General features: G+C 44.1%; 1 protein-coding gene across 1 annotated transcript in view; it reads left to right on the top strand.

The window, feature by feature from the left end:
* Positions 1–426: 426 nt before the first annotated feature.
* Positions 427–25,165, top strand: part of RPGRIP1 (RPGR interacting protein 1) — a 66,805-nt gene continuing 42,066 nt past the window's right edge. The window contains exons 1-11 of the mRNA XM_053594253.1: positions 427–584; positions 2,247–2,346; positions 2,830–2,961; positions 5,699–5,804; positions 12,273–12,296; positions 14,211–14,357; positions 15,321–15,394; positions 18,280–18,425; positions 21,303–21,436; positions 21,953–22,096; positions 22,555–22,672. Of these exons, the coding sequence (XP_053450228.1) occupies positions 440–584; positions 2,247–2,346; positions 2,830–2,961; positions 5,699–5,804; positions 12,273–12,296; positions 14,211–14,357; positions 15,321–15,394; positions 18,280–18,425; positions 21,303–21,436; positions 21,953–22,096; positions 22,555–22,672 (1,270 nt within the window). The 5' untranslated portion in view covers positions 427–439. The remainder of the gene's footprint in view (positions 585–2,246; positions 2,347–2,829; positions 2,962–5,698; positions 5,805–12,272; positions 12,297–14,210; positions 14,358–15,320; positions 15,395–18,279; positions 18,426–21,302; positions 21,437–21,952; positions 22,097–22,554; positions 22,673–25,165) is intronic.

The following is a 25,165-nucleotide window of genomic DNA, read 5'->3' as shown; positions in this document are numbered from 1 at the left end:
TACCGAGGGTGATAAAGTGAGACTCTGCCTCTACAAAAAAAAAAAAATATTTATAGTGTCCCAATACTCCCAACAATTAATTGGGGAAATGCCCCAATAATTTTTGCTAAGATGAGTGTGTGTCACTGCAACAGAACAGACAAAGCCAGGCACTGTGATATCCCTACCCTTAGAGAGTTAGACTGTACTGGGGACAGAAAATTAATTTTTTAAGTGTAAACAATGGACCATGGTAGATCAATTCATACCACAGATCAGTCCATGATTATTTTTCCCAAATAAACTGCTACAGCCTCGGGCTCTGTTTTGCCTTAGGCTGAGGACAACCCTGCTCCGGTTGAACGCTTCCGGCCGGGACCTGCGGGCCGAGGCGGTGGCGGCGCAGCTCTCAGAGCCCGCGAGGCGGCGGCGGGACGCGGGCAGGCGGCAGCGCCTCTCCATGCACCAGCGCCCCCAGATGCACCGGCTGCCAGGGCCGTTCCAGCGCGTCAGCCCCACTGCTCCCCGCCGCCCGCAGCCGCGCGTCCTCGTGGGACACAGACAGCTCCACACCGCTGGTGCTCCCGTGTCCGAGAAACCCAAGGGTGAGGCCTAGGGCCATGCTCCCGATAAAACTAAAACACTGGGAGGGATTGATGTACCAGTCACGTTTTCCTCACTGCTTTATTCCGCTCCATTTTGTTCTTTTGTTCTCAATCTTTCCTTTGTGCCTCCCCAAATCTTTTGTTCCTGAGTGAGATGTTAGGTTCGAGATTCTCAGTTCACCATGGAGTACTGCTGAGGGGAGAATCAGACAGCGGGAAACGGGAACTTTGCTGTTTGATTCCGCATCGGGACTAGAAGAGGCAGAGCTTACATTGATTGCGCAGGCGTAAGGGGAGTGACCCTGTGCACATCTGAGCTGTGTAAGCAGGACAACCAGGATTTCCAGACCAGCTGTGCCTCTAAAGCTGGGATTCTTAGCCTTTTGGGGAAGTGGACTCCTTTGAAATCATGATCAAAGCTAAGGCTCTTCTCCCGAGAAAACTACACACACACCTAGATAAACCACATGATTTCCATAGGTTCAGAGATCACCAAAGCTCATTCCTGAAATCTGGGCATAGAGGTCAGGCTGTAATTCATTAGCATCAGTTACAATTCCTCCTCTTCCTGTTTTCGTCAGAAATAGCTCTGTGATTCATTTTGAGTTCAGTCTTTCTTTGCCTGCTGTGAAACCTAAAGTTAAATGTCCAGAGTAAAGGCATTCCATTTCCATGGACATAAGTCAAGGATCAGAAGTCTAGGAAAAGGAAATGTACATGCAGCATTTTATTTAAAAATACTTATTAATAAATACTTATTTTGTATAGAATGGTCCTATGCTTTCAAGTTTCCTGCTCCAGACAACCAAAATTTTGCAAAAACAGCTGTAAGTAGAGAAAATCAGTGTCTAAATTTCAGTTCCATTTGACAATTTAAAGGTCACCATGGGCCAGGCACCTTGACTAAAGCTTGTAATCCTAGCACTCTGGGAGTCTGAGGTGGGGTGGATTGCCTGAGCTCACATGTTTGAGACCAACTTGAGAAAGAGCCAGACCCTGTGTCTCTAAAAATAGTCGGGTGTTGTGGTGGGTGCCTGTACTCCCAGCTACTTGGGAGGCTGAGGCAAGAGAATCACTTAAGCCCAAGAGTTGTAGGTTGCTGTGAGCTATGACACCATGGGATTCTTTTTTTTCCTTTTTCTCCTTTTTTTTTTTTTTTTTTAGAGACAGAGTCTCATTTTGTTTCTGTTATTGCAGTTTGGTCAGGGCCAGGTTCAAACCCACCACCCTCAGTATATGGGGCTGGCCCCCTACTCACTGAGCCACAGCCGCTGCCCAACACCATGGGATTCTACTGAGGGCAACAAAGTGAGACTCTGTCTCAAATAAATAATAAATAGCACTATGATTCTGTACTAGGCACTAGAAATACAGATGTGTTAGGTTTAGACACAAAATCCCTGGCAGACAAGCTTTCACCTTTCTTTCTTCATCTCATTTATGCTCACTCGAGAGTGTGTAGTCCAGTGGCACTTAGGAAATCTGTAGTGACAATTTTATGCAAGATTAAAGAGAACCTCTTCTCTGGAAACTGTTATCATGTAAGGATTCGCCCTAAGTCTCAAGGTTCCCTACATCCAGCACTTGGTGTTCTAGTTTCAGCCCTCAGTGTTCTGGAGGGTACTATTGGCCAGAGTCTGCATCTTCTGCCTAAACTTTCAGGGTCAAGGGACAGGCTAAGCTACACAGCCCCTCCCACATTTAAGGAGCATGTGACAAATGAAAACAACAGAGGTGAAATACCCAGTGAACCCAGCGAACCGTAAGTTCCTTTTATTTATCCCATGCTGTTACTCCTGCCTCTTTAATTAGAAATATATCATTTGTTAGCGATTTAGTCTGTCCAGCATATTTGGAAAAGATGAAAGTCCACTCTAGGTCAAATTCCAACTTCATTGCTTAAAAATGAAAAATAAGCATCTCTCTGTCTTCTGAGGAGAGGAAAATAAAGACCCTTTTTCCAATTTATGGTATTCTCTTTCCCTTTATATTTTTGTGCTTTATTTCTTTTTGTTTATGTTTCTTTTTGATATTTGAAAGCTATATTTTGTGTGATTATTCTCCATGTGTACCAAGATTACTGACTCCTTTGACTTTTTGTACATGTGAGAGCCTAGTTCTAAATCCCTGTAATTGTAGTTTCTAATTATCCTTTTTGTGTTTAATGTTCCTAATTCTAACAATATACTTTCTTAAAGAAAGTCATAAGTATCCCTGAACTCATTGGTCTATGCATGTCAAACAGTGCCCACATTATGGCTGGCAATACTGTGCAAGTGGAAGAACCACCCACGTCTCCTGAGAAAATGTGGTCTAAAGATGAAAATTTTGAACAGAGAAGATCACTGGAGTGTGCTCAGAAGGCTGCAGAGCTTCGGTGAGAGGGTGGCATCCCATGCCCCAAACCATAATGAACTGAAAAAATTAAGAGGTTCTTATTTACACCTTTCCTCTATCTCAGAGGAAAAGAGAATGTTTGGCATTAAATTCTGAGAAGTAAGCCTGGAGTGTCTTGTAGGTTAAGAAATAGATTAATCTAAAGGAGAGGCTTATGTATAGTAGAAAATTTGCTGTTTCACTTCATAGAAGGAAAACTTTTTTTGAGACAGTCTTACTTTGTTGCCTTCAGTAGAGTGTCATGGACTCACGGCTCGCAGCAACCTCAAACTCTAGGGCTCAAGCGATTCTTTTGCCTCAGCCTCCGGAGTAGCTACGACTTCAGGCACCTGCCACACTGCCCGGCTATTTTTAGAGTCAGGGTGTTGCTCTTGCTCTTGCTTAGGCTGGTCTCGAACCTGTGAGTTCAGGGAATCCACCTAGGATTACAGGTGTGAGCCACCGTGCCCAGCCGGAAAACCATTTCATCCTCATCACTAGATGCTCTCATTGTGCATCAGTCAGTAGAGAACCCTTTTTTTTTTTTTTAATAGACTTTTCCTTTAGAGCAGTTTTAGTTTCACAGCAAAATTCAGCAGGAAGTCCTGCCTACCCCCTGCCTACGTACACAAACAGCCTCCCCTACTACCAACAGCCCATACCAGAGCAGTACATTTATTACAATTGATGAACCTACACTAACATGTCATTATTACCTAAAGGCCATAGTTTACATTAGGGCTCGCTCTTGGTGTACATTCTGGAGGTTTGGGCAGATATGTAATGACATATATCCATCATTATAGTATCACATAGAATAGTTTTACTTTCCTAAAAATCCTCGATGCTCCACCTATACATGTCTCCCACCTTTGACCCTTGGCAACCACTGATATTTTTACTGTTTCCATAGTTTTGTCTTTTCTAGAATGCTATATAGGTGGATTAAACCAAAGGTACTCTTTTCAGGTTGACTTTTTTTTTTTTGACTGGGCCTGGGTTTGAACCTGCCACTTTCAGTATATGGGGCTGGTGCCCTACTCCTCTGAGCCACAGGCGCCGCCCACAGGTTGACTTCTTTTACTTGTAATATGCATGTAAGGTTTCTCCATGTCTTTTTATGGCTTGATAACTCATTTCTTTTTTTTTTTTTTTTTTTGTAGAGACAGAGTCTTACTTTATGGCCCTCAGTAGAGTGCCGTGGCATCACACAGCTCACAGCAACCTCCAACTCCTGGGCTTAAGCGATTCTCTTGCCTCAGCCTCCAGAGCAGCTGGGATTACAGGCGCCTGCCACAGCGCCCAGCTAGTATTTGGTTGCAGTTCAGTTGGGGCTGGGTTTGAACCCGCCACCCTCGGTATATGGGGCTGGCGCCTTACCGACTGAGCCACAGGTGCCGCCCGATAGCTCATTTCTTATTAGTGCCAAGTAACATTCCATTGTCAGTGTGTACCACAGTTTATCCATTCAGCTCTGGAAGGATTGAATGGATGCTTCCAAGTTTTAGCGATTCTGAATAAAACAGCTGCTAACATTGTGTAGGTTTTTGCATGGATATCAGTTTACAGCTCAGAGACCTTTTGCAATCACAGATGCCTGATCCTCATCCCAGAAATTCTCTTTCAATTTTGGGGGTAGAGTTCAGACAGTGTAATTTTTATTTTTTTTTTTTAAATACAGAATCTCACTTTCTTGCCCCCAGTAGAATGCTGTGGTGTCATAGCTCACAGCAACCTCAAATTCTTGGGCTCAAGCCATTCTCTTGACTCAGCCTCCCAAGTAGCTGGGGCTACACACGACCACCACAATGCCTGGCTATTTTAAGCAAGGGGGTCTGGCTCTAGCTCAGAGCTGGTCTTGAACTGGTGAGCTTAGGCGATCTGCCGGCCTCGGCCTCCCAGAGCGTTTTGTTTACAGGCTTGAGCCACCTCACTTGGCCTCAGGCAGTGTAATTTTAAAGATCTTTCCAGGAAGGTAGGACTGGGAATCACTGAAACAAAGTATAGTGAGTCCAATTCTTCCCCAGTATCTTTCTTTTTTCTTTTCCTCTTCTTCTTCTTCTTTTTTTTTGGTTCAGGCTGGAGTTTACTAGTATCTCTTTCAAACAATATTATTCAAGCTAGTGATCTCCTAGCTTCAGAAATAGTACTTTTTTTTTTTTTTTTGGCCAGGGCTGGGTTTGAACCCACCACCTCCGGCATATGGGACCGGCGCCCTACTCCTTGAGCCACAGGCGCCGCCCGGTTATTATGTTTTCTAAGAACACAGGGTTTAACATTAATGGTCTTTCTGGTAAATACCAGTGGGCTCAAAAAATAGAAGAAAGTTGTTGGGCAGTGCCTGTGGCTCAGTGACTCAGGTGCCGGCCCCATATACCAAGGGTGGTGGGTTAGAACCTGGCCCCGGCCAAACTGCAACAAAATAATAGCTGCGCATTGTGGTGGGCACCTGTAGTCCCAGCTACTTGGGAGGCTGAGGCAAGAGAATTGCCTAAGCCCAAGAGCTGGAAGTTGCCGTGAGCTGTGATGCTACGGCACTCTACCAAGGGCGACAAAGTGAGACTCTGTCTCAAAAAAAAAAAAAGAAAAGAAAGTTGTTTATTTACCTGACTGTAAATATACTTCCTACTTCTGGTGTTTGTGGGGGAGTAGAGAAGGCAAGAGGTAAGAGGAAGTCAAGGAGTGCTTAATTCTGTCCATTCTCAGGCATATGTTTTTGCACCTTCTTCTTTCTGCAGAGCTTCTATTAAAGAGAATGTAGAGCTGATACGACTTAAGAAGCTCTTACATGAAAGGAATACCTCATTGGTAGAGACAAAAGCACAATTAACAGAAGTTCAAGAGGTGAGTTGCCACCATGAGGGGTGCTTTCTTGGGGAGAAACCCCAATGAATGAATAGGTTAGTCTTATTTTCTCCATCTTACATATGGACCTATGAAATTCAAAGAGACTAAGTTACTTGTCCAAGGTCACACAACTTAAAGTTGATATTTGAATCCAAGCCTTGCAACTCAGAGTTCATTCTTTTCCCGGTACTTCCCATTATTTCTCTATTGGGAAGAAGGCTCAAGCTTTCCCTGCTAAGGTAGAATTAAGTGGAGTTAACTTGTGTCAGGGTTAAGGTCCCAACCAAGGACCACTCCCGAAACATAATTAAACTGGGAAGCCAAGAGCAGTCACAGGGAAAGGAAAGGAAACCAGCCTCTACTTAGCATTTTTTATGTGTTGGACCATGTCCCAGGCACTTATAGTCAAGATCTCATTTTAGCCTGACCACAACTCTCAAGGTAAGTACTTTTAGCAGATGAGGGAACTGTGATTCAAAGAAGTTAAATAACTTGCCCAAGGCATAAAAATAGCAAGGAGCAGAGGAGTATTTGAGTCCGAACTGGCACCAAAGAACTTTTCTTTTCTTTTTTTTTTTTTTGAGACAGAGTCTCACTGTGTCACTCTTGGTAGAGTGCCATGGCATCACAGCTCACAGCAACCTCAAACTCTTGGACTCAAACGATTCTCTTGCTTCAAACTCCCAAGTAGCTGGGACTACAAGTGCCAGTCACAATGCCTGGCTATTTTTAGAGATAGGGACTCACTCTTGCTCCTGCTGGTCTGGAACCTGTGAGCTTAGGCAATCCACCCGCCTCAGCCTCCCAGAGTGCTAAGATTACAGGCATGAGCCACTGAGCCCAACTCAAGGATCTTTTCTTATTACCACAGATTACAAACTAATCTAATATCTGGATAGTGGAAATAGGTCATTAAGGATAGTAATAAGTTAGCACCATTCTTTTTTATTTTATTTTATTTTTTTGTAGAGACAGAGTCTCACTATACCGCCCTCGGTAGAGTGCCGTGGCGTCACACGGCTCACAGCAACCTCTAACTCTTGGGCTTACGCGATTCTCTTGCCTCAGCCTCCCCAGTAGCTGGGACTACAGGCGCCCACCACAACAACCAGCTATTTTTTTTTGTTGTTGTTGCAGTTTGGCCGGGGCTGGGTTTGAACCCGCCACCCGCAGCATATGGGGCCGGCGCCCTACTCACTGAGCCACAGGCGCCGCCCAGCACCATTCTTTTTTTAAACAAATATTTGTCTAATGCTAGGAACTCCAAAGCATGACGACACAAAGATTACAAAGATAAGGAAGACAGTGCCTGCCTTCAAGAAATGTATAGGAGGCTTGGCGCCTATAGCTCAGTAGTTAGGGCACCAGCCACATGCACCGGGGCTGGTGGGCTTGAACCTGACCTGGGCCAGCTAAAACAACAATGACAATAACAACAACGACAATAACAACAACAAACAAACAAACAAAAAATAGCCGGGCATTGTGGTGGGCATCTGTAACTAACTACTTGGGAAGCTGAGGCAAGAGAATTGCTTAAAACCCAAGAGTTTGAGGCTGCTTTGAACTGTGACGTCACAGCACACAACCGAGGGCGACATAATAAGACTGTCTCACAAAAAAAAAAAAAAAAGAGGGCGGCGCCTGTGGCTCAGTGAGTAGGGCGCCGGCCCCATATGCCGAGGGTGGCGAGTTCAAACCCAGCCCCGGCCAAACTGCAACCAAAAAATAGCCGGGCGTTGTGGCGGGTGCCTGTAGTTCCAGCTACTCGGGAGGCTGAGGCAAGAGAATCGCTTAAGCCCAGGAGTTGGAGGTTGCTGTGAGCTGTGTGATGCCACGGCATTCTACTGAGGGCCATAAAGTGAGACTCTGTCTCTAAAAAAAAAAAAAGAAAGGGTGGCGCCTGTGGCTCAAGGAGTAGGGCACCAGTCCCATATGCCAGAGGTGGCAGGTTCAAACCCAGCCCTGGCCAAAAAAACCACACACACACAAAAAAGAAAGAACCGCAAAAAAAAGAAAAGAAAAAGAAACATATAGGAGTGAGAGTCGGGATGTAAACAAACACAACTGTCAATATGCAGGGTATGGGGGTACACAAGAGAGAAAAGTCAGACTCAGCAGAGGACAGGGTGCACAATCGAAAAAGGATTCATAAAGGAATAGATTCATGAGCTAAATACTGACTTACTGAAAGATTAGCAGGTGTTAATAAGCATGCAAGAGAAGGAGGAGAGGTGGAGGCCAAAGTACAGAACCTCAGGGACCAGGTCAGGGAGGCCATACCAAGAATTTAGAGTTTTTATATTGTAGACAGCAAGAGAGCTATGGAAAGGGCTAAGCAAGCTAATAACATGGTCATTTCTTTTTTTTTTTTTTTTTTTTGAGACAGAGTCTCAAGCTGTCACCCTGGGTAGACTGCTGTGGCATCACTGCTCACAGCAACCTCCAACTCATGGGCTCAAGCGATTCTCTTGCCTCAGCCTCCCAAGTAGCTGGGACTATAGGCGCCCACCATGATGCCTGCCCATTTTTTGACTGCAGTTGTCATTGTTGCTCAGTAGGCACCGGGCCGGGTTCGAACCCGCCACCCTAGGTATATGTGGCTGGCGCCCTTGCTGACTGAGCTACAGGCACTGCCCAACATGATCAATTTTTTTTCTTAAAAGGATCTCTCAGCCTTCAAGTCTGAAATTTTTTTTTTTTTGAGACAGAGCCTCAAGCTGTCACCCTGGGTAGAGTGCTGTGACATCACAGCTCACAGCAACCTCCAGCTCTTCGGCTTAGGTGATTCTCCTGCCTCAGCCTCCCGAGTAGCTGGGACTACAGGCGCCCGCCACAATGCCCGGCTATTTTTTGGTTGCAGTTTGGCCCGGGGCTGGGTTTGAACCCGTCACCCTCTGTATATGGGGCCGGCGCCTTGCTGACTGAGCCACAGGCGCCGCCCAAGTCTGAAATCTTTTGAAATACATTTTAATGGAGGAGGAAAGAATACTTTTGGAACACTATTATAAAGCACTAATATTAATTCTAGGTCGTAGGTGTATAGATGACTGTTATAAGGTTTATGCCTTTTGGAAATTTTCAAATTTCTTGAAAATTATAATACCAGGTGGCGGCCATAGCTCAGTGGGTAGGGCTCCAGCCACATATATCAGTGGCTGGAGCCCTACTCACTGCAACCAAAAAATAGCCAGATGTTGTGGCAGGCGCCTGTAGTCCCAGCTACTTGGGAGGCTGAGGCAAGAGAATCACTTAAGCCCAAGAGTTTGAAGTTGCTGTGAGCTGTAACACCATGGTACTCTATTGAGGGTGACATAGTGAGACAATGTTGCAAAATAAATAAATAAATAACTTTTCATTTTTATTCCTTCGGTTTGAATTTTTTTTTTTTGAGATAGAGTCTCACTGTTGGCCCAACTAGAGTACTGTAGCATCATTGTAGCTTTCAGCAACTTCAGACTCCTTGGCTCAAGTGACCCTCCTGCTTCAGTCTCCCAAATGGCTAACACTACAGGCTCCCACCGCAGCACCCAGCTAGTTTTTCTAGCTGTGATGCCACAGCTGCACCCGGGGCTAGCTAAAACAACAATGACAACTGCAACAACAACAACAACAACAAAATAGCCAGGTGTTGTGGCGGGTGCCTATAGTCCCAGCTACTCAGAAGGCTGAGGAGGGAGAATTGCTTGCATTCAGGAGTTGGAGACTTGTCTGAGTGAGAGTGAGATCCCGACTCCTAAAAAAATGAAAAATCCAGGGCGGCGCCTGTGGCTCAGTGAGTAGGGCGCTGGCCCCATATTCCAAGGGTGGCGGGTTCAAACCCAGCCCCGGCGAAACTGCAATAACAACAAAAAAAATAGCTGGGCGTTTTGGCGGATGCCTGTGGTCCCAGCGACTCAGGAGGCTGAGGCAAGAGAATCGCCTAAGCTCAGGAGTTGGAGGTTGCTGTGAGCTGTGTGATGCCATGGCACTCTACCGAGGGTGACAAAGTGAGACTCTGTCTCTACAAAAGAATAAATAAATAAATAAATAAATGAAATTTAAAAGGAAATGAAAAATCCAGGCGGGCACAGTTGTGAGCGCCAGTAATCCCATCAGGGTTCTAGAGGCTGAGGCAGTGGGATGCCCACAGCCCAAGTCAGAGGTTGCAGTGAGCTATGATGCCATTGCACTCTGCTCAGGTCATAGGGTGAGACTCTGTCTCAACAACAACAACAACAACAACAAAAAGCAAAGAAATAAAAATAAAGGGTGGTGCCTGTGGCTCAAAGGAGTAGGGCGCTGGCCCCATATACCGGAGGTGGCGGGTTCAAACCCGGCCCTGGCCAAAAACTACAAAAAAAAAAAGAAATAAAAATAAAAAAAATCAGAAAGGAAATTAAAAAAATAGCTGGGCATTGTGGCAGGTCCTGTAGTCCCAGCTACTTGGGAGACTGAGACAAGAGAAGCACTTCAGCCCAGGAGTTTGAGGTTGCTGTGAGCTGTGACTTCACAGTACTTTATGGAGGGCAACATAGTGAAACTCTATCTCAAAAAAAATAAATAAATAAAAATTACAAAACCGAAAAGGAAAATTATTCTGGCAGCAGAATGCATGATAGGTTGGCTGATACAAGACCAGAGGCAATGGAATCAGGTAGAAGACCACTGTAGAGGTACAAAGGAGGGTCCCAAGTAAGGCAGCGAGACAGTCCTGCAGAGAAAGGAACCTTATTGGGAAAGATTCAGAAAGTAGAACAGGCATCCTCACCTCACCAAACAGGAGTGAGGAAAAAGGAAAAATTAAAGGTGACTGCTGGGGGCTAGGTGGGGTGACTCACACCATAATCCTAGCACTCTGGGAGGCCAAGGTGGGTTGGATTGCTTGAGCTCACAAGTTCAAGACCAGCCTGAGTGAGAGTGAGATCCTGTCTCTACTAAAATTAGGAAAGCTAGCACAGCTTTGAAAAAAAAAAAAAGATGATTGCTGGGTTTCTAGCTTGTTTGATTGGATAATGGTGGTGCCATTCATTGAGACTGGATCTAGCTACAGCGAGTGCTGCCCTTGGCATGTCTGTTCTGATACAGGCTGACGGATCTTTATATGGCTAACTTCCAAATGACCTAGTTTTCTCAATTTTAAAGTTTAGATAATGATATTTACCTCTCACATTTGCTTACCAAGGACTAAGTGAGATCACATATGTGAAACATGTATAATGATCATAATGTATCACATAATGAAACACGTACGTGTAGTACCCTGTAACACAGAGTAACTACTCAACTAATAGAAGCTGTTATGATGATTATTGCTGTTTTTTCTCTTTCTAAGACTGAAAAGAGACCTTTCTGAAATATGCTGAGTAACAGACAATATTTAGTTTAAGATTAAATATTTTTCTTGGATAAACCACTAAGTGTAGGGCGGCGCCTGTGGCTCAGTCAGTAGGGCGCCGGCCCCATATACCGAGGGTGGCGGGTTCAAGCCCGGCCCCGGCCAAACTGCAACCAAAAAATAGCCGGGCGTTGTGGCGGGCGCCTGTAGTCCCACCTACTTGGGAGGCTGAGGCAAGAGAATCGCTTAGGCCCAGGAGTTGGAGGTTGCTGTGAGCTGTGTGAGGCCACGGCACTCTACCGAGGGCCATAAAGTGAGACTCTGTGTCTACAAAACAAACAAACAAACAAAAAAAAAACCACTAAGTGTAATCCAAATGTAAATAAATGACCCTTCATTCTTTTTTGAGAAATTGTATAATTGATTGCATTCATAGACTACCTGGCAAGCTAGGGCAGAGGAAAACAACAGCAATTAGTAAATGGGTACACAAATTAACTTGATTTGTGGGATTTTTATAATGTATTTTAAAATAAATATTAAGGCTGGGCGCGATAGCTCATGCCTGGAATCCTAGCACTCTGGGAGGCTGAGGCGGGTGGATTGCCTGAGCTCACAGGTTCGAGACCAGCCTAAGCAATAGCAAGACCTCGTCTCTAAAAAAACCTGGGCATGGGCGGCACCTGTGACTCAGTGAGTAGGGCGCCGGCCCCATATGCTGAGGGTGGTGGGTTCAAATCCAGCCCTGGCCAAACTGTAACAAAAAAATAGCCGGGTGTTGTGGTGGGCGCCTGTAGTCCCAGCTGCTTGGGAGGCTAAGACAAGAGAATCACGTAAGCCCAAGAGTTAGAGGTTGCTGTGAGCAGTGTGACCTCATGGCACTCTACCCGAGGGCAGTACAAAAAAAAAAAACCTGGGCATTGTGCCTGGCACCTGTAGTCCCAGCTACTTGGGAGACTGAGTCAAGAGAATTGCTTGAGCCCAAGAGTTGTAGGTTGCTGTGAGCTATGAGTCCATGGCACTCTACCAAGGGCAACAAAGTGAGACTCTGTCTCAAAAAAAAAAAAATTAAACATGAGAATTACAGAGAAAATCAAATATCATAAAATTGATAAATCAGTACAATAATATTTCTTTCTTTCTTCCAGGCACATGAAACCTTGCTCCAAAAGGTACTTAGTAAAAAAAATTTAAATCCTTGTTTTTCAGTTACCAGAGCAATCAAATCCAAAGAAATCTGTAGGTGAATACCTACACTGTAACACCAGAATTAAGCTAACTAAATCAAAATTATTATGTCATATAATTTCTACTAAGAAAAATGATATTATCATCAAAAGATACTTATTGAATCATTTGCATAAAAATTGAAATATGAGGCTCGGCACCCATGCTCAGTGGTTAGGGCATCAGCCTCATACACCCAGGCTGATGGGTTCGAAACTGGCCTGGACCTACTAAACAACAGTGACAACAACAATAAAAAATAGCTGGGTGTTGTGGTGGACACCTGTAGTCCCAGCTATTTGGGAGGCTGAGGCAAGAGAATTGCTTAAGCCCGAGATTTTGAGGTTGCTGTGAGCTGTGATGCCATGGCATTCTACCAAGGGCGACATAGTGAGACTGTCTCAAAAAAAAAAAAAAAAAAAGAAAAGAAAAAATTGAAATAGGAGATCTGAATTGAGAAATGTTTGCAATAATATTTTCAACCTATTGCTAGGGCAAATGATAGCAATTGCTCAAAAATCTCGAGTATTCTTCCAGCATTTGTGAGGTATTGAAATATAGCAAAGTTGTCACAGATGTTCTTTGACGATATTAATTTTTTTTTTTTTTTGTAGAGACAGAGTCTCACTGTACCGCCCTCGGGTAGAGTGCCGTGGCGTCACACAGCTCACAGCAACCTCTAACTCTTGGGCTTACGTGATTCTCCTGCCTCAGCCTCCCGAGCAGCTGGGATTACAGGCGCCCGCCACAACAGAGACAGAGTCTTACTTTACCATCCTTGGTAGAGTGCTGTGACTTCACAGGACTCACAGCAACCTCCAGCTCTTGGGCTTTTTTTTGCAATTCTCCTGCCTCAGCCTCCCAAGCAGCTGGGACTACAGGCACCCGCCACAACGCCCGGCTATTTTTTTTTCGCTTGCAGTTCAGCCGGGGCTTGGTTTGAACCCACCACCCTCCGTATATGGGGCCGGTGCCCTACTCACTGAGCCACAGGCGCCACCCTCTCTGACGATATTAAATGTTTGGCCCTATTTTGGGGTGCAAGTAAAGCTGGGTGAATGTCCAATTAAGAATCACCAAGACAGGGCTGTGCCTGTGGCTCAGTGGGTAGGGGGCGCTGGCCCCATATACAGAGGGTAGCGGGTTCGAATCCGAACCCGACCCCAGCCGGCTAAAACAGCAGTGGCAACTGCAACAAAAAATAGCTGAGTGTTGCGGCAGGTGTCTGTAGTCCCAGTTACTTGGGAGGCTGAGGCAAGAGAATCGCTTAAGCCCAAGAGTTAGAGGTTGCTGTGAGCTGTGAGCCATAGTACTTTACGGAGGGTGACAGAGTGAGACTCTGTCTCAAAGAAAAAGAATCACCAAGGCAGAGTTCCAAGCATGACCAGCCACAGCTATGCCTCACCAGAGAAGCCCACCAGAAAAATGTACATAACTTCTAGAATTAACGTGTCAATTTTCTAAGTGCATAAACTTTTCTATCTTCATAAAAAAGCAATCAAATGGTTAAGAAATTTAAGGCCATGTTGGAAGGTGGACCTAACTTAGAGCCAGGCATTAATTTGGGCCTTTAGAAAATTAAGGCTTCAATGATGAACTATAGTTGCCTAGAATGAAGATCCTCACTAACAGGAAAATTATACTTGCAGAGAAATGCTAAGGTGAAAAACAAGGTCAACTTGCTGTGCAAAGGCAACATGCCATTAATCAAAGTCATTCCTTCCAATCATTAGGTGGTAAGGCAAAAAAAAACACAAAAAAAAACAGAGTCATTCCTTGTGACAACTCCAAGGGATTGCTAGGTGACCACTCTGTGGAGTGATATGACCATTCCCAGAGCAACTTTCCTTTTGCCCCAGAAGGAGGGAATCCTGAGTGCAGCCCATGATGCTCTCCTCAGTCTAGTGAAGGAGCTCAGGGCAGAGCTGAAGGAAGAAAGCAAGAAGGCTATGAGCTTGAAGAGCCAGCTGGAAGATGTCTCTATCTTGCAGATAACTTTAAAGGAGGTAAATAATAATAGTTGGAAAATGCCATAAATTGTGCTGCATTTCAATTTCAGAGATGTTAGAATATGGATTTTAGCAACAATATGGGTATTTCATTTTTTCAAATGACAAAAATGAGGTTTCAAGTGGTTAAATAAGTAGCTTAAAATTATAGCCTTAGGCCTCTCAGCACTCTGGGAGGCCGAGGCGGGTGGATTGTCTGAGCCCACAGGTTCAGACCTGCCTGAGCCAGAGAGAGATCCCCACATGTAAAAATACCTGGGTGTTCTGGTGGATGCCTGTAGTCTCAGTTACTTGGAAGACTGAGGCAAGAGAATTGCTTGAGCCCAAGAGTTAGATGTTACTGTGAGCTATGACACCACAATACTCTACTGAGGGCAACAAAGTGAGATTGTCTCAAAAAAAAAGAAAAAGATTATACTATTGGTGGAGAAGCTGGAATTTATACTATTTTCCCAAGTCTTTTTCTCTTTTATAATGTTCTTCTGTTTCTCATTAATGATAGAAACCCAGATACAATGATAAAAGTTCCTAGCCCATCTTCCATTGATTTAAGTCTTTATAGTGAAATGGCTCCTCATAAACACTACAGATGGATGTAGGAAAGCTCTCACTCAAGCCCCACCCTGCCATAGAAAATGGAAAACCTGGGCTGGGCGAGGTGACTCATGCCTGTAATCCTAGCACTCTGGGAGGCCAAGGCAGGTGGATTACCTGAGCTCACTGGTTCGAGCTCAGCCTGAGCAAAAGCAATTCCCCACCTGTAGTCCCACTTAGTTGGGAGGCTGAGGCAAGAGAATCACTGGAGCCCAAGAGTTTGGGATTGCTGTGAGCTATGACGTCACAGCACTCTACTGAGGGCAACAAAATGACACTCCATCTCAGAAAGAAAAGAAAATGGAAAACCTGTGCCGGGCAATAGATTTAAAATTTTTTTTATCTCAAGGAATCTATCATTCTTAGTTTCAGGAGAGAATTGAAGATCTGGAAAAAGAACGAAAGTTGCTGAATGAAAATTACGACAAACTCTTAGAAAAGTGAGTACCATATTTGAGTCCCAGAGCATCATTTGCGGTAAAATACAATTATAAAAAGTGCCCTCGCGCGGTGCCTGTGGCTCAGTGAGCAGGGCGCTGGCCCCATATACCGAGGGTGGCGGGTTCAAACCCAGCCCCGGCCAAACTGCAACAACAACAACAAAAAAAAAATAGCTGGGCGTTGTGGTGGGCGCCTGTAGTCCCAGCTACATGGGAGGCTGAGGCAGGAGAATTGCCTAAGCCCAGGAGTTGGAGGTTGCTGTGAGCTGTGTGACGCCATGGCACTCTACCAAGGGCAATAAAGTGAAACTCTGTCTCTACAAAAAAAAAAAAAAAAAAAGTGCCCTCTGTGTGGCACCTATAGCTCAAGGAGTAGGGTGCTGGCCCCATATACCAGAGGTGGTGGGTTCAAACATGACCCCAGCCAAAACCTGCACCACCACCAACAAAATCAACAACAAAAATTGCTCTCTGTGGCTTGGTGCTCATAGCACAGCGGTTAGGGCATTGGCCACATACACCAAGGCTGGGGGGTTTGAACCTGGCCCAGGCCAGCTAAACAACAATGGCAACTGCAACAACAAAAAGAAATAGCGGGGCATTGTGGCAGTCACCTGTTGTCCCAGCTACTTGGAAGGCTGAGGCAAGAGAATTGCTTAAGCCCAGGACTGGAAGCTGTGAGCTGTGATGCCATAGCAGTCTACCCAGGGCAACAGCTTGAGGCTCTGTCTTGAAAAAAAAAAAAAGTGTCTTCTAAACCGCACACAGTGGCTCACACCTGTATGTAATCCTAGCACTCTGGGCTTGAGGCAGGTGGATTGCCTGCTCTTAGGGCTGGAGATCAGCCTGAGTCAGAGCAAGACTCTGTCTTTAAAAGATAGCCAGGCTTTGGGGCAGCTCCTGTGGCTCAAGGAGTAAGGTGCTGGCCCCATATACCAGAGGTGGTGGGTTCAAACTCAGCTGTGGCCAAAAACAGAGGAAAAAAAAAAATAGGCAGGCATTGTGGAAGGCGCCTATAGTCCCAGGTACTCAGGAGGCTGAAGTTAGAGAATCAGTTGAGCCTAAAATTTCGAGGTTACTGTGAGCTGTGACACCACAGTCCTCCACCAAGGGTAACAAAGTGAAACTCTGTCTCAAAAAAAAAAAAGGGTCTTCTAACCTAGTTCAAGGCAGCAGCAGGTAGATTGGGGGTTTCTTTCTTTCTTTTTTTGCAGTTTTTGGCTGGGGCTGGGTTTGAACCCGCCACCTCCAGCATATGGAGGCCCGTGCCCTACTCCTTTGAGCCACAGGCGCCACCCTATTGGAGGTTTCTTACAGGAACATCCTGATGTTATTCAACTCAGCGAAATGAAGCAATGTGGGGATTATCCACTTTGATGACTCCCTATGAGAGACTTTACTATTGGCCACTTCCCTTCATCACTCAAAATTTCACCTTCTTGAGTATTGCTTGAAGTACAGTCAGGAAGTACAAAGAAATCTTAATACTAGCCTAATTAAGAAAATTATTTTTGGGCGGCGCCTGTGGCTCAAGGAGTAGGGCGCTGGTCCCATATGCCGGAGGTGGCAGGTTCAAACCTAGCCCCGGCCAAAAACCAAAAAAAAAAAAAAAAAAGAAAATTATTTTTAGACCGCATTTATTAAAATGATAAATAGGAAAAAGATGTACACAGAAATAACTGTTTAATTATCAGTTTCACTAGGCACAGTGGCTCATGCCTGTGTAATCCTAGCACTCTGGGAGACCAAGGTGGGTGGATTGCTTGAGCTCAAAGAGTTCAAGACTGGCCTGAGCAAGCGCAAGACCCCATCTTTCCAAAAAAAAAAAAGATGAAGAAAAACTAGTTGGGTATGGATATATATTATGGGCCTTAATATTTAGTCTTATCAAACTCACATCTCGTTGAATTATAATATATACAAATAGGAGACTGAGAGAAAAGAAATATAACATCAAACTAGTCCCACCTCCTCAGGAGGCTCCAACAGGAAGATTGCTTGAGCCCAGGATTTTGAGGATCCAATGAGCTATGATGATTCCACTGCAGTCTAGTTGGTGTGACAAAGTAAGAATCTCTCTTCAAAAAAAGAAAAAAATTATCATTGTCATGTCATTTTCATAAATGATCAAGAACTGGCCTGGGCAGCGCCTGTGGCTCAAAGGGGTAGGGCGCCGGCCCCATATGCCAGAGGTGGCGGGTTCAAACCCAGCCCCGGCCAAAAACTGCAAAAAGAACTTGCCATGTGTATTTTATGTTCAAAAAATATCTGCGCTGACAGCTAGATACAATCAGACAGAGGATGCAGCTGTTGAAAAGTTTAATTCCTGGGGTGGCGCCTGTAGCTCAAAGGAGTGGGGCGCTGGCCGCATATATCGGAGGTGGTGGGTTCAAACCCAGCCCTAGCCAAAAACTGCCAAAAAAAAAAAAAAAGTTTAATTCCTGCTTGCTACAGTAATTTATAATCTAGTTCAAAGGGGAGTGTTCTCCAAACTAGTCAGTGGTAAAAGTAGATGGAAGAATGGGATGAAGAAAAGGAAAACTTTGTTCTTCATTTCCAGTCCAGTAGGGCTGAGAATGTCTTAATATACAGTTTCCTAACTAAGAAAGATATTACGTTGGAGAAGTTCCTTGGGAAATGAATATGACTTTGGGTGCATGCTCAGTGAGATACGTAAGATCTAAACAGAAGTGATACTGAGCAACTCCTTAGTGGAACCCAGAAGTTCCAAGGCAGTTGCTAAACGACAGTTACAAGAAGGGGCAGAAAAAACATGTAGGGGAATGAATGATGAACTAGGCTCAGGAGATGCTGAAACTTTGTAATAAAGACGTCATATCACATACCTTGGAGCATCCATCTGTCAACTTGCTTTCCATTTTCAGCATGCTGGACAGCAGTAATCAACCTCATTGGAACGATGAGCTCAAGGGAGAACAGCTACAGCAGCAAATCTCTCAGTTGCAGAATCAGCTGGATGCTGAGCTGGAGGAGAAGAAAAACATCATACTTGAGCTGTCTAGAGAAAAAGGTAGGTCGGGCCTTGAAGAGCTCTCTCAAATGTGGCATCATGTATATCTGGTTTGGGAGAAGGGAACTTACGCTATCATTTCTCCATTCCTCTTATTTGATCGTATTCTTTTTTTTTTTTGAGACAGAGGAGTCTCACTCTGTCACCCCTAGGTAGAGTGCTATGGCATCACAGCTCACAGCAACCTCAAACTCTTGGCCTTAAGTGATTCTCTTGCCTCAGCCTCCCAAGTACCTGGGACTACAGGTGCCCACCACAATGCCCAGCTATCATTTTGCTGTAGTTGTTATTGTTGTTTAGCAGACCTGGGTGGGTTTGAACCTGCCAGGCCCAGTGTATGTGGCTGGCACCCTAACCACTGAGCTACAGGTGCCGAGCCATTACTTGATCCTATTCTTTGGTGGGTCATAGATAACTAGAATCAGTGGCAATTAGATTAGATTAACAATAAGGGGCCAGGTGTGGTGGCTCATGCCTGTAAGCCTAGCACTGTGGGAGGCTGAGGGAAGAGAATTGCTCAAGCCCAGGAGTTTAAGGCAAGCCTGAGCAACATAGTGAGAGTCCATCTCTGCAAAAAATACAAAAAACATAGCTGGCGGCGCCTGTGGCTCAGTGAGTAGGGTGCCGGCCCCATATACCGAGGGTGGTGGGTTCAAACCCAGCCCCGGACAAACTGCAACAAAAAAAAAGCTGGGCGTTGTGGCAGGTGCCTGTAGTCCCAGCTGCTTGGGAGGCTGAGGCAAGAGAATCGCGTAAGCCCAAGAGTTAGAGGTTGCTGTGAGCCGTGTGACGCCACGGCATTCTACCCGAGGGCGGTACAGTGAGACTCTGTCTCTACAAAAAAAAAAAAACAAAAAACATAGTTGTGTATGGTGGCACACACCTGTAGTTCCATCTATTTGGGAGGCTGAGGGGAGATGATCACTTGAGCCCAGGAACCTGAGGTTACAGTTAGCTATGATGACACCATGGCACTCTATCCAGAGTGGCAGAGCAAGGTCTTATCTCAAAAAAATAAATAAATCAGATTTATAATTAGGAAAGTATGACACCTACCTTCCTCACAAATATGCTTTTTCTATATAATATCTTTCATCTTGGGAGGATGCCAGTTTTTAATTTATTATGTTTTTAAACATTTATTTTATTTATTGAAAGTATTGAAAACAGGCTTGGTGCCTGTAGCTCAGTGGTTAGGGTGCCGGCCACATACACCAAGGCTGGCGGGTTCGAACCTGGCCTGGACCTGCTAAACAACAATGACAACTGCAACAAAATATAGCTGGGTGTTGTGGCAGGTGCCTGTAGTCTCAGCTACTTGGGAGGCGGAGGCAAGAGAATCGAGTAAGCCCAAGAGTTTGGGGTTGCTGTGAGCTGTGATGCCATAGCACTCCATCCAGGGCGACAGCTTGAGACCCCGTCTCAAAAAAAGAAAAAAAAAGTATTAAAAACAAATTCTCTGGGCGGCGCCTGTGGTTCAGTGGGTAGGGCGTTGGCCCCATATATCGAGGATGGTGAGTTCAAACCTGGCCCCGGCCAAACTGCAACAAAAAAATATCTGGGTGTTGTGGCGGGCACCTGTAGTCCCAGCTACTTGGGAAGCTGAGGCAAGAGAGTCGCTTAAGCCCAAGAGTTGGAGGTTGCTGTGAGCTGTGACGCCACAGCACTCTACCGAGGGCAATAAATTAAGACTCTGTCTCTAAAAAAAAAAAGGAAGAAAAGGAAAACAAATTCTCTCCGTTTTATTCTCATCAAATGTTTTAGAGGTGAGTGGGAGCCATATATATACATATCTGTGTATACACACACACACACACACACACACATATATATAGTTTTGTGGGTTTTTTTTAGCACCTGATACCTGAAGTTGAGAAGCAAATTACTACTCTTGGTTACCACTACCATTTTACCCCCATCTTAACTCTGATTACAAGAGATAGTTATTTAGAAGATTCAAAAATCTTCTAAATTAATCACTTAAGCCCAGGAGTTGGAGGTTGCTGTGAGCTGTGTGATGCCACGGCACTCTACGGAGGGCCATAAAGTGAGACTCTGTCTCTACAAAAAAAAAAAAAATCTTCTAAATTTAGAAGAATTTAGAAGATTCAAAAATACTGTCAAAAAAACCTTCATCTCACTTCTTTTTCCTAGCCTGGGTCTTAATATTTAGTCTTATCAAGCTCATATCTCATTGGATTCTAATATAGTCAAATAGGAGACCGAAAGAAAAGAAATACAACATCAAAAAAAGATGAGGTAGGAACCATAAAAGGATAAAGCTTAGGAGCACATGCCCAGGATCCTGTAGTATGTATGACGTACAAGTGAAGTCTTGTGAAGACCTCAAGGGCAATGTGATTTAACCTTGACCCCTTACGTAATGCATGATGATGAAATGATCTGCTCTCTAAACACTGATCACTTTGCTTCCCTGAAACACACACGCCAGAAATGCTCATCTTCCCTCTAGGTCAGAGTGAGTATGGAGGTAGGTACCACAAAGAACCAGCAACCTAATAGTTAGCATGGAGTGGGGTGGAGTTGGTGAGATACTGGTTTGGGTGGTACTGTTGAAAGTTTGAAGTGCTCTAGTCATGTGTTTTTGTCTTTCTGTTTTTGTGTTGTTGATGGTGTTCTCCCTTGCATCCTACAGTTCTGCAGGTGTTTTGTTCTTGGAAAGCAAGTGACAACTTCAGTTTATTAGGTCAATAAGCTAGAGGTCCTTTGTAGAAATAAGAGAATTGCTTCTCCAAGGGCAAATTTGTAAAATAAATTAAACATGAGTGGGAAAATTTTAATTCACATTTGATCCAACTCTGACCATGGTTACTAATAACTACAGAGTTTTCATTTTCTGGATTATTTTTTCCCCAGCCCAAAACAAGGACCTGAAACTTGAAATCACCAACATGATTCAGAAACATAAACAGGAAATAGAGCTCCTCCAAAAAGCATCCCCAATTTCCCGATTTCCTGATGTGCAACCTGAACCAGCCACTTACCCAGAGGTAAGAGCCTCTTTAAACAAACTTGTCTGCTCCCCAGAGGGTTCTCTGGCAAATATCTATAGGAAAGATGAAGAGATTAGAAAACTAACTGAGTAATATTTTGTCAGGACTGCGGACAATATTTGAAAAGATATGAGAAGGCAGAGAGTAGAGGGAGCTTCATGAGCTCTACCCATTTTTTCCCACTCTTTACAGCTCACAAAATTCAGAATCTTTTCCAGATGAGGATTTGCGATGGTCTGCTGAAAAGAAAACAGACATAGTGAGACTCTGTCTCAAAACAAAACAAAGAAAAAACAAACCAGACATTATAGGCAGTAAAACCTCCCTTTACTGTTACTACTGAGCATGAGGACTCGGGACGAGAGCATTTGTGAAGTAATACAGGTCCTCTTTTACTCTTTGGAGCTTTTACTCTTTGGCATTTTACTAATACCAACAACTGCTTTATGGAGAATAGTTACTGCTGTACCTATCATATTTATATTCCCTCTACTGATGTTTCTCCTTCTACAGCCCAGTGAACCAAAAAACCAAGAAGAAAATAAACTGTCCCGGATGTTAAGTGAGTTGCAAGTATCCCACGCAGAGACCACATTGGAACTAGAAAAGACCAGAGACATGCTCATTCTACAGCGCAAAATCAACGTGTGTTATCAGGTGAAGAAAAAACGGTATAGGAAGTGGCTAGACAGACAGACACATGGGAACCACTCAGGAGACTGGAAATGAAGCAAGACCAGAGTTCCCAGGATTGATGCCAGGTGGTTTGCTATTCTGTGCCAACACAGAATATGTTGTCTTTTGAAGAACTTGAGGACTCACACATGCCCATGGCACCTTGGCACTAGAAGCCAGTAAAAGGCCAGCTAATGAAAATGGCAAGTGTGAAGCTTCCGAGTTCAAGTTTTGCCAGTTCCTAGGAAAAGACTACTCTATAGCACAAATAACACAACTAGTCCTAGAAGGATCTGTGAGGAAACCAACTTTCTCTACAGATGAACCTGCCCTAAGGAGACAGCAGTGTCTTCTTTACCCCGCTGGTGCTCCCTTTTTTATCTGGACTCTTTGGTTCTAGGCCACTGAGAGAGAAAAGTTCAAACATTATTTTGTTTCAGGAGGAACTGGAGGCGATGATGTCGAAAGCTGATAATGAAAAAAGTGATCACCAAGAAAAACTGGATAGGTTGAACCAACTCCTAGATCTCAAGAACAACCGTATCAAGCAGCTGGAAGGTATTTTAAGAAGCCATGGCCTTCCAACATCTGGCAAGTTTTAGTGCTTTCGTACTTTGTTCTCACATAGCTGTTAGCTGTGGGACTCTTCACACAGCTCACACCTATGCTCCACTCTGTGTGTGTCTGGAAGGCTGCCTCTTATGCCCTGTGACTTACATGTGACCCCTCCCCCCTGGTCTTTACCCCGTCATCTTTGTTGTTTTCACACATGTTAGCAGCTTCCTTCCTTTCATAATCTCCATGTATTTCTAGGATTTATCTGCACAGTTTCAACAGGGCCCAGATATTTCTTCCAGGGGGTCGCTTCTATTTTGAGAATGAGAGCATCACTATTGTTCCTCAGGGTAGTGTGACATGCTCTCGCTCTCTCTGTCCCTCTCCCTCTCTCTTCCCCCTCATTGTTTCCTCAAAGCTGTTAGATAATAGAAATTTTTATCACACATCTCCCGTTATCCTTTTCTGTGATTTCTTTCTAAAAGTCTCTAACGTCTTTGTTACAATTTTAGGATATCAACAGTGACAGAGCAGCTGGCTGGACACTTAACAAAAGTTTCAAATTGTGGTACTTCTTATATTTAGAATAGTCATTGATAACCAGGGTCTGTTCTTAGCCTTGTGTGTAAAGAAACTTGACTTTGATATTGTACCTAGTGGTGAGATAACTGACTCATGCTAATCAAATTCACCAGAAACATATATTTAAACCTGCATGTTTGTTTGTTATTTTATAAAAATGGCTATTTGGAATCATGGTACAGGGCAATCCTCTCTCTGGAAAGCAGAATAAGTAGGCAGGTTTCTCAGTGAGTAAGGAATTAGAATAAAGGGAGATAAGTCTTTCTGGGACATAGTTTATCCATGCCAGCATGAGTCTGATAAAAGGTAACAGTCATATAACAAAGGAAATCCTCTTTTGAATTGAGATTCTCATGTCTTTCCTCTTGGGCCAGTGCAGGATAAATACCCTTCCCTACTTCTCAATATTTGTTTACTTTGTTTTTTTTGTTGTTGTTTTTTTTTGGCCAGGGCTGGATTTGAACCCGCCACCTCCGGCATATGGGACCGGCGCCCTACTCCTTGAGCCACAGGCACCGCCCTGTTTGCTTTGTTTTTTAAAAAACTTTTTATTGGCTCGGCGCTCATAGCTCAGTGAGTAGGGCACCGGCCACATACACGGAGGCTGGTGGGTTAAAGCCTGGACCAGGCCTGCTAAACAACAGTGACAACTGCAACCTAAAAAAATAGCCAGGTGTTGTGATGGGTGCCTATAGTCCCAGCTACTTGGGAGGCTGAGGCAAGAGAATCACTTGAGCCCAAGAGTTTGAGGTTGCTGTGAGCTGTGATGCCATGGCACTCTGAACAGAGGGTGACATAGTGAGACTCTGTCTCAAAAAATAAATAAATAAAAAGCTTTTTATTTCTTTTGTTTGAATTTTTTTTTTGAGATAGAGTCTCAACTCTCTTGGCCCAACTAGAGTACCATAGCATCATCATAGCTTACAGCAACTTCAAACTCCTCAGCTCAAGTGACCCTCCTGCTTCAGTCTCCCAGATGGCTGACACTACAGGCTCCCACCACAGCACCCAGCTAGTTTTTCTATTTTTAGTAGAGATGGCAGTCTCACTCTTGCTCAGGCTGGTCTCGAACTCCTGAGCTCAAGCAATCTACCTGCCTCAGACTCCCAAAGTGCTAGGATTACAGGCATGAGCCACTGCACCCAGCTTGTTGTCTGAATTTTTATTTATTTTCTTTAGCTTATAGTTCTTTGATCACTCATTTTCTTTGTTTACCAGTTACTTGTATTATTCCTTTAGAGAATTGGCCTGTTTTTATTCTTTGCCCATTTCTTAATAGTATCTTATTGATTTGTAGAAGTTCTTTATATGCTAAGACTACTAACCCTGTGTCATGTAAAATAAAATTTTAAATATATTGATTGTACTTTCTTATATTAATCTTATAAGAAACCATTCGTCAATCTCTGTATTCCATCATGGAATTTTTTGGACAAAAGACATTCTGATGTGTATCCAGAACATTTTATTCTACTGCTTTAACTCTTAAAATAGGACTTTCACCATCAATACACTGTGATGTCTCAAATACTCCCCAGTGTGGAGCAGACTGTCTATCAAAGTCTCTGACTGGTTGATCATGAAAGGTAATGTCCAGATTTAGTAGTCTGTCTACATATCTTTGCGTCCCAATGCCAGTATTTTCAACTTCTTTCCAGTAAGTCTCCTCTCCCATTTTTTACTCCACTACTCTTTGATTTAAAGTGGATTTTTTGCCTTCTTATGATAAAACAAAATTCCAAATAGAATGACAACTCTTGTGGTTGACCTGGCGGCAAAGGGGGAAGCATTTCCTGGTAGGGCCCAATGTAATGTCTTAGATACTATATCTCTAACTTGCTATTCTCTCTATGGCCATTATACCAAACTTAAAAATATTCAAATATGTTTCTAGCTTCTCTTATGGAATTTCCA

Source organism: Nycticebus coucang, chromosome 6 (genome assembly GCF_027406575.1).
Source record: "Nycticebus coucang isolate mNycCou1 chromosome 6, mNycCou1.pri, whole genome shotgun sequence".
NCBI lineage: Eukaryota > Metazoa > Chordata > Mammalia > Primates > Lorisidae > Nycticebus > Nycticebus coucang.
Note: the sequence above shows the minus strand (reverse complement) of the source record. Positions and strands in the feature narration are given on the sequence as shown.